A 10,581-nucleotide genomic window follows, 5' to 3' on the forward strand; every position below is an offset into this window, starting at 1 on the left:
GAGTTCTGTTTATTGCATTTATGATTCAATGCAATAAAATAAACAAAATTAAAAAGAAACATATTGTAAACTTTGGTTTATTTACATAATGATTTTAATTGCTGGATGTTCGGCCCCCGAGCTGTTGACTTTCAGAAACTGTGGTCCCCTGAGCAGTTTTGTTGAACAGCCCTGGTCTAGATTTTTTATACCTTTTTCTACCATATCGGGACCAGAAAGTCCCAGGCTCGATACCCAGCCATTCCCACATGTCGTGGTGTCTCTGAGCAGGACATCCAATCCCTAACTGCTCCCCAGGCAGCCCACATAGCTGCCCACTGCTCCACCTGGTGCATCCCAGTTGCGATGGGTTAAATGCAGAGAACCAGTTTCACCATTGTATGGGAACAAACAATGATGACAACACATAGCACATTATTATTATTGTTATTATTATTATTATTATTAAACTTTGTACTGGAAAACATTAATGCCATAACCAAATAGTGTAAATTATCCTATCTGTTCAAGCAAAGTCAAACTTTATTCATTTCAATAATGTATCCAAGAGTCCACTTCATTAAAGAACTACAAACAAAATGTTTGTCTAGAAGGCAGGTACGTTCAACATAATCAAGTCTTTGAAAGTATAACTGTGGAAAAATGTTATTGAAACAGATTTTATGCATATGCAACGTTTATTCTTTATTATTTGTAATTTTTTTTTTACTGTAATGCTACATAATTGACATAATCTGTTGTAACATGAACTTCTGAAGTCTTTTTAAGGCCACAGTTTGAACAGCATAACAGATAATTCTAATTGTTTTAAAGACTAGAAATAAGCTTGACTATAATTTTCTCTGAGTGTTGTTGTACTGTGTGGCAGCAATGATGACGTTCCACATGAACAACACAAAACATGCATTTAATCTGTGTGAGAAATTACTCTCAAGCTGCATTGAATAATGTCTGCAGAGGTTTATTTCTATCACCGCTATTGTTTGACCAGATAAACAAAACTTCTCAAACATGAGATGCTCTAAATTACGGCAGACACACAAAAAAAAATTGGGACTATTTTTCCAACAAAACAAAAATCCAAAACAACCTCAAGAAAAAAGAAAAGAAAACAATAAAAATGGACACGTTAGAACGTTTAAACAGAAAGTTATGGAAAATCAATGGATGAATTTTCTTTAAATTTACGGTGGACGTCGGTAGGACAAAATCAGATTAAATAAACAATCTGATGTATTTGGTTCAACCTTCATCTATTCATTTTATTTAATAGCCTTGCATTCTCTGAAGGATGTGTGTCATCTGTTACCTTCTATATAACAGACTTTTAGCCTAAAATGGTAAATAGACTATACTTATATAGCTCCTTTCTATTTTACTGAGATACCCAAAGCTCTTTAAACTACGATCTGTGCCCTCGTTTACCCATTCATACAGAACTCTACTATATCTCTACAAAGAATAATCAGTGCTTTATCACATTCATACACTGATGGGACACACATCAGAGGCAGTGAGGAGTTCAGTGTCTTGCTCAGGGACACTTCGGCATGTGACTACTGGTGGAATCGAACCCACAGCTCTCCCACTGGAGGACAGCTACTAACCACTCAGCTGCAGCTGGCCCAAAACCATCAATAAAGGTCAGCTGGTTGAGTTAGCCATCTTGAATTTAAATAATTATAAAAAGGACATTAATTGTAAAGTAAATCCAAGAATTAGTTTTGGGAAATTTTAAAAACAAAATTTGTCATGTGGTTCATGAGCCAGTTGTTAACAGATACATGAACACACAGACATGGGTTGAAACATCTTTTTTATTTGCCTTTCGATGGAAAGCAATAAATATGTATAACAGTAACATTTTTTTTTAAATTTAATTAAATTCAATTCAGTTTATTTATATAGCGCCAAGTCACAATAGAAGTTGTCTCAGGGCACTGAACAAAACAATTCACTATAAATGTCTATTAGTAACGTTATCTACAGTATCTAAGGAAGGAATTTGGATTAGGATCTACTTCAAGCTTCGCTCTCAGTGGCAAATTAAATACGGCCTTAAATGGCCGAGGCTCTTGTGAGGAAGTATAAGGTTTTTATTTTATAATGTTGGCTGAGATGTATAACTACATCAATAACCTTACTCTTCTCAATTTTTTTAAGGTTTCAAATAAAGATCTGATTAATATAAATAAATGTATTAACTTAGTTTGAAAACAAACTTCAGATCTGACTGTACCATCAACATGTTACAGTCGTTAATTCTCTCTCTCAGCATTTATTGACTTCTACAACTGTGCATCTTTAAATTATGAAAAGAAGACCTTTAAGGTCAAAATAAGCTCAGTATAAATCCCTAGCAACATCCAAGATGAAAAAGCAGCAGCTTTGGCAGTGACACAGCCAGACGATGAAATGAACACTCCCACACACGACATGTGACCACTTCAAGTCGCACACAACACCAAAAATAAGACACAAACAAGTGGAAACTAATACATACAACAGCTGCGAGCACTAATGTGCTTCCCGGAGCATGATGAACAGGAATTAGAGAGCATATTGTTCAGCTCGAAGTTACCGATTGCACTGTAAGTGCTGTACAGTCGACAGCATGGGGGATACGGCCTAATTAAGTGAATTTCATGCTGAGTGAACACATATTTGCACTAGGCTCTTTGCAAGAGCTGCTGCTCTTTAAACACACTCAGACACGAATGTGTTGCGTAACAAAGCACAGATGGGGTCAAGAGTGAGGAGGAAAAGTAGAAAGAAGGTGAGACACACTGAAATGAGCTCAGATCTGAAGGTCTGGCTGATGAAGACTTCGAAAAGGTTTTCCAATTTAAGATCAGAACAGCATGGTCCAAAATAAATAAATAAATAAATCAGCCTTTGGAGAAACTACAAATGCACATAAAAACTTTGTGTGGTGAAATCTTTAGTTTTATTTTAGATTTTTGAAATATTTATTTTGTTAAGCGTTTGTCATGCATTTGCTGAATCAGGAATTGGTTGTCGTTAACAACGATAGAAAAATATGGAAACTTTCTGAATAGTGGTATAAAAACAAAAAAATAAATGCACAGAAATAAAAAAAGGTTGGCTGCAGAAACAGCCTCTCACTCAAACAGATCCTGTATTTACCTGCTGCTCCGTCTGGTTGACGCCAAGCAAAAACACCAGCTCGGATAAAAACATGGCTGCCGCTGTGTTGGAGTGGATGCTCCTGGTGTTGGACTTGAGGCCTCGGAGGCAAGAAAGCACCAAGACGGTGAGGAGGAGGGCCAGCATAGAGATGCACAGAGAGGAATATGTCACCAGGGCCAATGTCTCCAGATCCCCCTCCAGCTGCTACTCCCACAGAAAAGAGAACAATTAGTTTAATGTGAAACTATTAAAGTCTCAAACAAATTTTCATCAGAGATACAAAAATGATATGGAGCAGATAGGATAGAAACAAACTATAGATTAGAAACATTATATAACTAAGTCAACTTAAACAAGGCCCCATTCAGATTTGTTCCATTCTGAATGATCACACTGCATCTGGATGGTGCTCAAATACAGGTCTGAATTGCCTCAGTGTGTAATAAAAATGTCTTAATGACAGATACCTTTAACCTGCTTACATTTGTTGGTCTAAATGTTTCTTGTCTTGAGGCCCACTGATGGACCTCCTACTGAACCGAGGTGACCCCACAAAGGCCTCAGAGAAGACCTCTCAGGGTCAGAGTTAAAGATAATTAAAGAATATTTAGAATATATGGCTTTTTTTCAGCTAAAGGTTTTATTCAAGTGTTATGGTATGGTATGGTATATAGTTTATTCATTTTAAAAAAGTACAAAACAATTCCATAACAATATAAAAAAAAGGATACAAAAGATTTAAAATGAAAGGCAGCAGAAAGAAGAAAAAATCTTATTATATCTGCCCCTTTTTTCAAACAATTATTTCAGACATAATAATCTTCAAGTGTTGATCTGACTCTTAATAACAATATCTATTTTGTTAGGATTTTATTTTCAGAGTGGACTGTGGTAATTTCCTTTTTACTTTAATGTTGTTTTGGTTGGTTTTAGATCTGGTTGGATCTATTGCGGTCACTATGAGCTACAGTGTATCATGTCAGCCACAGATAAACAATCTCAGAACTGTTACGTCACATGACATTCACCTAAAAAAAACCACGAAGGTGTTAAGTGGACGTTTAGGCTGTCCACTTTACTGTTGTGGGATTTTACCAGTTAAACTCTTCAGTCTTCGCTCTGACACTGAGCTAAGTTATATTTGCCACTTTATTTCTCTTGAAGGTGATTAGGCTGCTGCTAATCAAGAAATAACTACAAAAATGCAATGTAAATGGCTCTGACCTGTTTTAATGTCAAATAGTACAGTATAGCGTAGATGTGTGTATTTTTTAAAGAAATATGAGCAGGTCTGTTGTCGGACTGTTTTGACAGTGTGATGTGTCTGTGTAAATCTAAAATCAGACCTGGGTATATGAGATTAAATCACAAAAACCTTTTGGGGTACACATTTAAACAACTTGCCGTGAACACTACTAGTCCGAGTGGACCACTTGCAATGGAATCACCCAAAATATAAAGTGCAAGGTGTGAGCGGGGCCTTGGAGTCAATTTGTCAGAGGAATTCAGAACAAAAGTGTTTACAGTAATCTGTACAGTAATCTGTTGAACCCTTTCAGTGCAGTAAACTGAAAACACGCATGACACAGCCGTAATCTAACTCACAGCAGGACGAGCAGAGCTGCAGCATCATTTCCACTGACAAGCTGGATTTTATATTAAGACCTTGGTTCAGGTTTTGGAGATGCAGAGTCACTGAGACAGTTTTTGACAACACACTTCTGCTCGCTGAATATCTGACAGGCAACCAACTGAGTACGCTGCAGACGGATGGCCCAAGGGAGTCGCATGAAGCTGCATGTATCTACCAGAGCTTTAACAAGGTTTAATACAGCCTTGTGAGCATCAGCCAGGATGGTTATTTCTACAGGATTTCATACTTTAACATTAAATAGATACAGCAGTTAAGAGTTAAGGTGTTCAGAAGAAGGAAAAAGAAAAGGGATACCATTGTATGCTTAATTATAAAAATACTTAAATCAACATTAAAACAGAATTGAGTGTCGCTCATTGACTGGAGACTGACCTCTCTCTGTGAGCTGTCCATCAGCACGCCAAAAGTGCCAAGTCTGTGGCACTGACAGCGGACATGAGAGGTGTTCCTGTAAACCACCATGCAGTCCCTCACCGTCCAGCAGCCTCCGATCTCATGTCTGCAGTTTCACAAAGAACGGTTTGCAATGAAAGATTTTAAAAGAGGAGGAATGAAAGACACACAGTGAAAAGACTTTGGGGTTTAAAACTTTGTACAATTCACCTGTATGAAAAAAATGTTTTTTTTTCTTGTGTTAATGAAGCACTAGTGTATATGTATTTTTTTTTATTCAATAATGTGTCAGTAAAGGAATGGCCCATCAAGTGGCTCAGTTGTTCACCATTAGGAGCTTTCTGCAGCGAACAGTCCATAAAACCGAGTCAACAAGGTCTCCAGAAAACTTGGTCTCCTTGAGTTGTGTCTAATTTGGAGCCAGAAAATGTTGAAGAAGGATTCTAAATATATTATCATCAAGCAAAAACTCAACTAGATTCATTAGATTTTGATGAGAACCTTACAACATTTAAAACTATATTTTAACCAAATGAATGGTTTTCAGTTGTATTAAAAGTTATATTGTGAAGCACAAACCCCCAGTTGTGACACAGTTTATTTATTTAGAAACAGTCCATGTGTGCGTTGATTTGTACTCACGGGCTGCTGTGATTCCACTGCACGCACAGCGGCTTGCTGCGATTGGCCGTCTCCAGCAGCTTGAACTCCAGCTCGATGGGCTTGTCTAAGTGACCGGCCACAAACGTCTGGTTGTTGTAAACGGAGACAGTGACCACTGGGGAGTTCATTACTGGATGTCTGGGAAGCCTGGAAGAAAGGAAAATGCATCATAATCCCAGATTCAATCAATCTGACAGGGAGAACAGTTTTATATTCTGTGATTTTTAGGAAAGCACAGCAGGAAGAAGACCTATGAGTTGCACATCAGATCAGATGTGACTTTTTAGCTAAAACACTGGACAGCGTGTTATTTGGTAATGAAGCCCAGAGGACAAGTGAGCACCAGCAGACAAAAAGAAAGACAGTTTTAGGAAAAAGAGATAAAACATATTAAAAGTAAAGTATTGGTATCATTTGGCTTTTTTCATATAACTGAAAATAAAGTATGTATGCTAGTTAGATGGATTGGAGAAAGACTGATCAATCCACTGATCTCTAATTTATCACATATGTAATCATTTACCAAGTAAAAAAAAAGCTGTAGCAGCAGCTGCAACAACAATCACTGTACTGTGACAGCTGGTCCATAGCAGCAGGTAGCTCTGCCTAAAAAAATAATTTGCTGCACAAAGTAGTTCCTCCTAATAAACAATGTAAATTACTTATTTATTGATTTTACTGTGTTTTTTTTTATGTGTGTGTGATTTTCAACTATTTTGTCAATTTTAAATGGAATTTTAATAGATTTTTAGTGATTCAGCCTCAGATTTTTACTTTTATGGGGAGCTACCGTTCAACGACTCGTGTTCATCAAGTGGATCAGAACAGTCAGCTCCAATAGAATTTCATTTGGGTCATCAGATTTTCTGCATTGTGGACACATTCTGCTGGTTTAAGTCTGTTTGAGTCAGCCTCACCACCATCACAGACATCTACACCTCCAGACAGACAGAGGGGACCAGAACAGAAAACTGAGGAGAGACAAAAAGCGAGACATTTTCACCATTAAAGGATCTTAAGTGGGTGTGCGGTAGATAAGTGGTTAAAGCACTGGTCTTGTAATCAGAAGATTGTGGGTTTGGTCTGTGGTTGAAACATTTATTTGAATCGGTGACGATACATTCCAACAGAATTTCTTCGCTTTTATCCATCCATCCATTATCTTTACCCGTTTATTCCATTTTGGCATTTTGGGTCACGGGGGTCGCTGGTGCCCATGTCCAGCAATCACTGTGCGAGGGGTGGGGTACACCCTGGACGGGTCGCAAGTCCATCACAGGGACACATGGAGACAAACAACTATTCACTCACACCTAGGGACAATTTAGTTACCAATCAGCCTAACATGCATGTTTTTGGTCTGTGGGCAGAAACCGGAGTACCCGGAGAAAACCCACGCATGCACGGAGAGAACATGCAAACTCCACCCAGAAAGGCCCCTGGACCGGGGTTTGAACCAAGGAGCTGCTCGCTGAGAGGCAGCAGCTCTACCAGTTGCGTCACCGTGGAGCCTCTTTGCTTTTATATATTTTTTTATATAAGTGAAAAAAACTTTTATAGATACAAGCAATTTTGAGCACGGGTGTTCGGTAATCCTCCATCTCTCTCACGTGTCAGACAGTCGTGTGATATGTTAATTAATTTAGTCATGCATTTAAGCGATGGAATTATCCCTGTTTTGGGTGGAGGCGGATGTGGGTGTTGGAGGCATCCGTTTCTATGATTTATTAGACGGGACTGTTTTTTGCGAGACACAACCTCCACCCATAATAATGACTTTTTCTGAAGTTTTGCTCCTGTAATTGAAAATAAAAACTACTATACCTGATTATGTATTACCCAATAAAAGACACAGCTAATCCCAGATTAAGTGTAACTGGTCAGCTCTTTCAAAGTTTAGATGGTGAATACGATCAGGTATTTATTGTTCTGAAGGCGACAGATTCCTACCTCACTCCTCTACGATCTGCATGATATTTGGGAGGCAGGGCAGCACCGAGGCTTCGATAGATCAGCAAGATGACGATAGTGATGGGGGGCTCGGGCACTGACGAGCTGCGTCTAGCGGCGGTGTATTCTGTCGTCTGATTGGCTGAGATGCTGCTGGGGGCCGAGGCATCACTCTGAGGAGATAGGGCTAAGACAGAGAACCATGAATGAGACATTTTCTTGATTCTGTACCACTATAATGTTTTTAAAGATCTTGTGCTCACATTCTTTCTCTGTCCTCTCTTTCTCCTTCCAGTTGTGTTGCTGCTGCCGTTGTGGCACCAGGGCAGCAGGGGGCAGCTTCACATGAGTGGAGGGATCCCACAATGTCTGACCTCGAAACAGAGGAGCATGGTAACGAGGGAAACGCTGCTTAAAGTAGGTGAGGTTCTCCATGCGGTCCAGGTTCATGACTGACAAACAAACAGGCAGAAATAAACACACTCTGGAACACAATTTCAATGACAACACAGGTTATAGGCATTTGTGGATGTGGAACTGAATAACAAAGAAAGAGGTCTCCCAATTTTTGCATAGCTCAAACTATAATTTTACAATAAAAAAATAAATCTAATTAAATTTTAAAGCAAAGGAGAATCCTTAATTTTTGTCATCCAAGTTTCTTTAGTCTTTACATTTATGCTTTATTGTAGAAAACCAATGCAAATTCAATAAACACACACAAAGAACAATAGACGGAAGGAGGCAAGTCAATATGGAGTGTCCACTAATGAGCAAACACTTGACCCAGCAAACAGCCTTTGTCTGATCACTTGTAACAAATGTGTTGAGAAAGAGCGCTTGTTTGGTAAAAGAAAAAAATATATTGGAATTTTGTAAATCAGCTTTTAAGACGCAGTAAATCTACATTTAAATGATCATGAAGAAAAAAGAAAAATATCCTTGAAGAATATATATATTGAAAGACACCAGATGGGTTTCTGTCTGCTCATATCACTCCTGTTATTTATCCTCTCTCATTTAGCCGAGGGCAGCAGATGTGTGCAGAAGTGCAAAAAATTCATGTCCGTCATGTTTAATATTCCTACTTTCTCCACTGATGTTACTTCTATGCTCTCTTGCTGAAAAACCTCATCTTTCTCTGTTTTCTTGAACAATTTGAAAGTGGATGCAATTAGCTAGGACAGAGATGAGGGAAGCAACCAGTTCATTTTGCCAGAGATGGATGAGATCATTTCATTTGTGCGTGATTCGATGTTAGTGAACCACTTTGGAAGAAGAGGATGTGGCAAGCATCAGTGTCTGTTCAGTTGTGAATCTTGTGTTTATTATCACCCACCACAGAAAGACAAAAAATAATGTTTTCACTCATGTATGTGAGTTCATTTGTCTATACCATTAGCTAAATGTCTTGTCACAGAACAGATAAAAAACAAACAAACAAAACAAAAAACCCCAATATTTCTTAATTTTGGTTGATAACAATATAATTCGATACCGATGTAAACAATATAAAAGCCTCAGGAAAACTGAACTAACTGTACAAATAAATAAATGTTCACCTTTTATTTGTATTTAGTCTTAAAAAAATTTGAAATCGCCGTCAAATAAACATAAAACTCTCAACTTTGTCAATATTAATAGTTTAACTTCAAACAACAACATAACGTAAAACGTTGGTTACGTACTGTAACCCCAGATTCTATGAATATAGGCGTAGCCCTTTAAGGCTGTCGCTGATGGGTTTATCCCGTTATGCAGAGCATAAGCACTGAAAAAATTAGTCCACGCCCACCTGCTGTGTGGGCCCCACCCGGTCCGTATAAATTACGTTAAGAGCGGGAAATCGGCTCCCAAAATAGCTTTTTTCTTCAGCCATTTAGGAGCCAGTGAGGCCCGACGCTTAAAGGGCTACGCCTATATTCATAGAATCTGGGGTTACAGTACGTAACCAACATTCTATTTCATATAGGCTTCGCCCTTTAAGGCTGTCGCTGATGGGTTAAGGGCGAAGCGGATGTGGTCCTCGCCTCACTGGGTCCATTCGAACACAGTAAGAAGCGGAAGCTTGCCCAAAAAAAGTCTTGTCACTCAGCTCCCCGTGTGCATAACTACGCATCGCGTAATTATGTGCCATGCACAGACGCATGTTGTGTAACTATGCGTTATGACAAAGCATGAATGCCCCGGAAAACTTTCAACGGAAGAAGAAGTTGAAAAGGGGGGGGGGGGGGGGGGCATGAACCAACTGGTTCATGGCTGAACAGTATAAACAGATTAATGTCCATGAATTGATTATTGATCAAATGAACTGATTGGTAACAATAATCATGAACTGATTAGTGACAATAGAACCAAAATCACAGACACGACTTGTGACTGATAACAACATCTCACACTGTAATGCATGCAGACAGAAGTGAGCTTAAACAGAGTTCCATGAGAACAACAATATTCATTCTGTTAGAGCACTAAGGACAGAATGTGTCATGGAACGAACCGTTACATCACGTAGGTAAAAGCGAATAAATGAGCAGGGTGTTGACCATGCAGCCGCAGTGCAAATGTCCTGCATTGACATACCATTATGCAGAGCAGTCCAAGATGCGATACCCCTGGTCGAGTGTGCTTAGAGGTTGACATGAGGCTCTAAATCTGATGCTCTGTAGGCTTCAGAAAAAAAAACCTCACACAGCCAGTGTGACAAGCGCTGGATGGATAACGGGCGACCTGCAGAAGCATCTCTATAATGCACAAACAATTGTTGAGTT

At 38.8% G+C, this 10,581-nt stretch overlaps 2 protein-coding genes across 2 annotated transcripts in view; both read right to left on the reverse strand.

The window, feature by feature from the left end:
* The window catches only part of LOC119417311 (cadherin EGF LAG seven-pass G-type receptor 3), a 21,015-nt gene extending 15,749 nt beyond the window's left edge, over positions 1 to 5,266 (reverse strand). The window contains exons 1-2 of the mRNA XM_037684518.1: positions 5,177 to 5,266; positions 3,148 to 3,354 (exon numbers count right to left, since the gene is read on the reverse strand). Of these exons, the coding sequence (XP_037540446.1) occupies positions 3,148 to 3,354; positions 5,177 to 5,266 (297 nt within the window). The remainder of the gene's footprint in view (positions 1 to 3,147; positions 3,355 to 5,176) is intronic.
* A 569-nt stretch (positions 5,267 to 5,835) lies between these two features.
* The window catches only part of LOC119417312 (cadherin EGF LAG seven-pass G-type receptor 3), an 84,574-nt gene continuing 79,828 nt past the window's right edge, over positions 5,836 to 10,581 (reverse strand). The window contains exons 19-21 of the mRNA XM_037684519.1: positions 8,074 to 8,262; positions 7,811 to 7,997; positions 5,836 to 6,007 (exon numbers count right to left, since the gene is read on the reverse strand). Coding sequence (XP_037540447.1) covers positions 5,836 to 6,007; positions 7,811 to 7,997; positions 8,074 to 8,262 — 548 coding nt within the window. The remainder of the gene's footprint in view (positions 6,008 to 7,810; positions 7,998 to 8,073; positions 8,263 to 10,581) is intronic.

This window comes from Nematolebias whitei, chromosome 11 (assembly GCF_014905685.2).
Source record: "Nematolebias whitei isolate Nwh7 chromosome 11, NemWhi1, whole genome shotgun sequence".
Taxonomy (NCBI): Eukaryota; Metazoa; Chordata; class Actinopteri; order Cyprinodontiformes; family Rivulidae; genus Nematolebias; species Nematolebias whitei.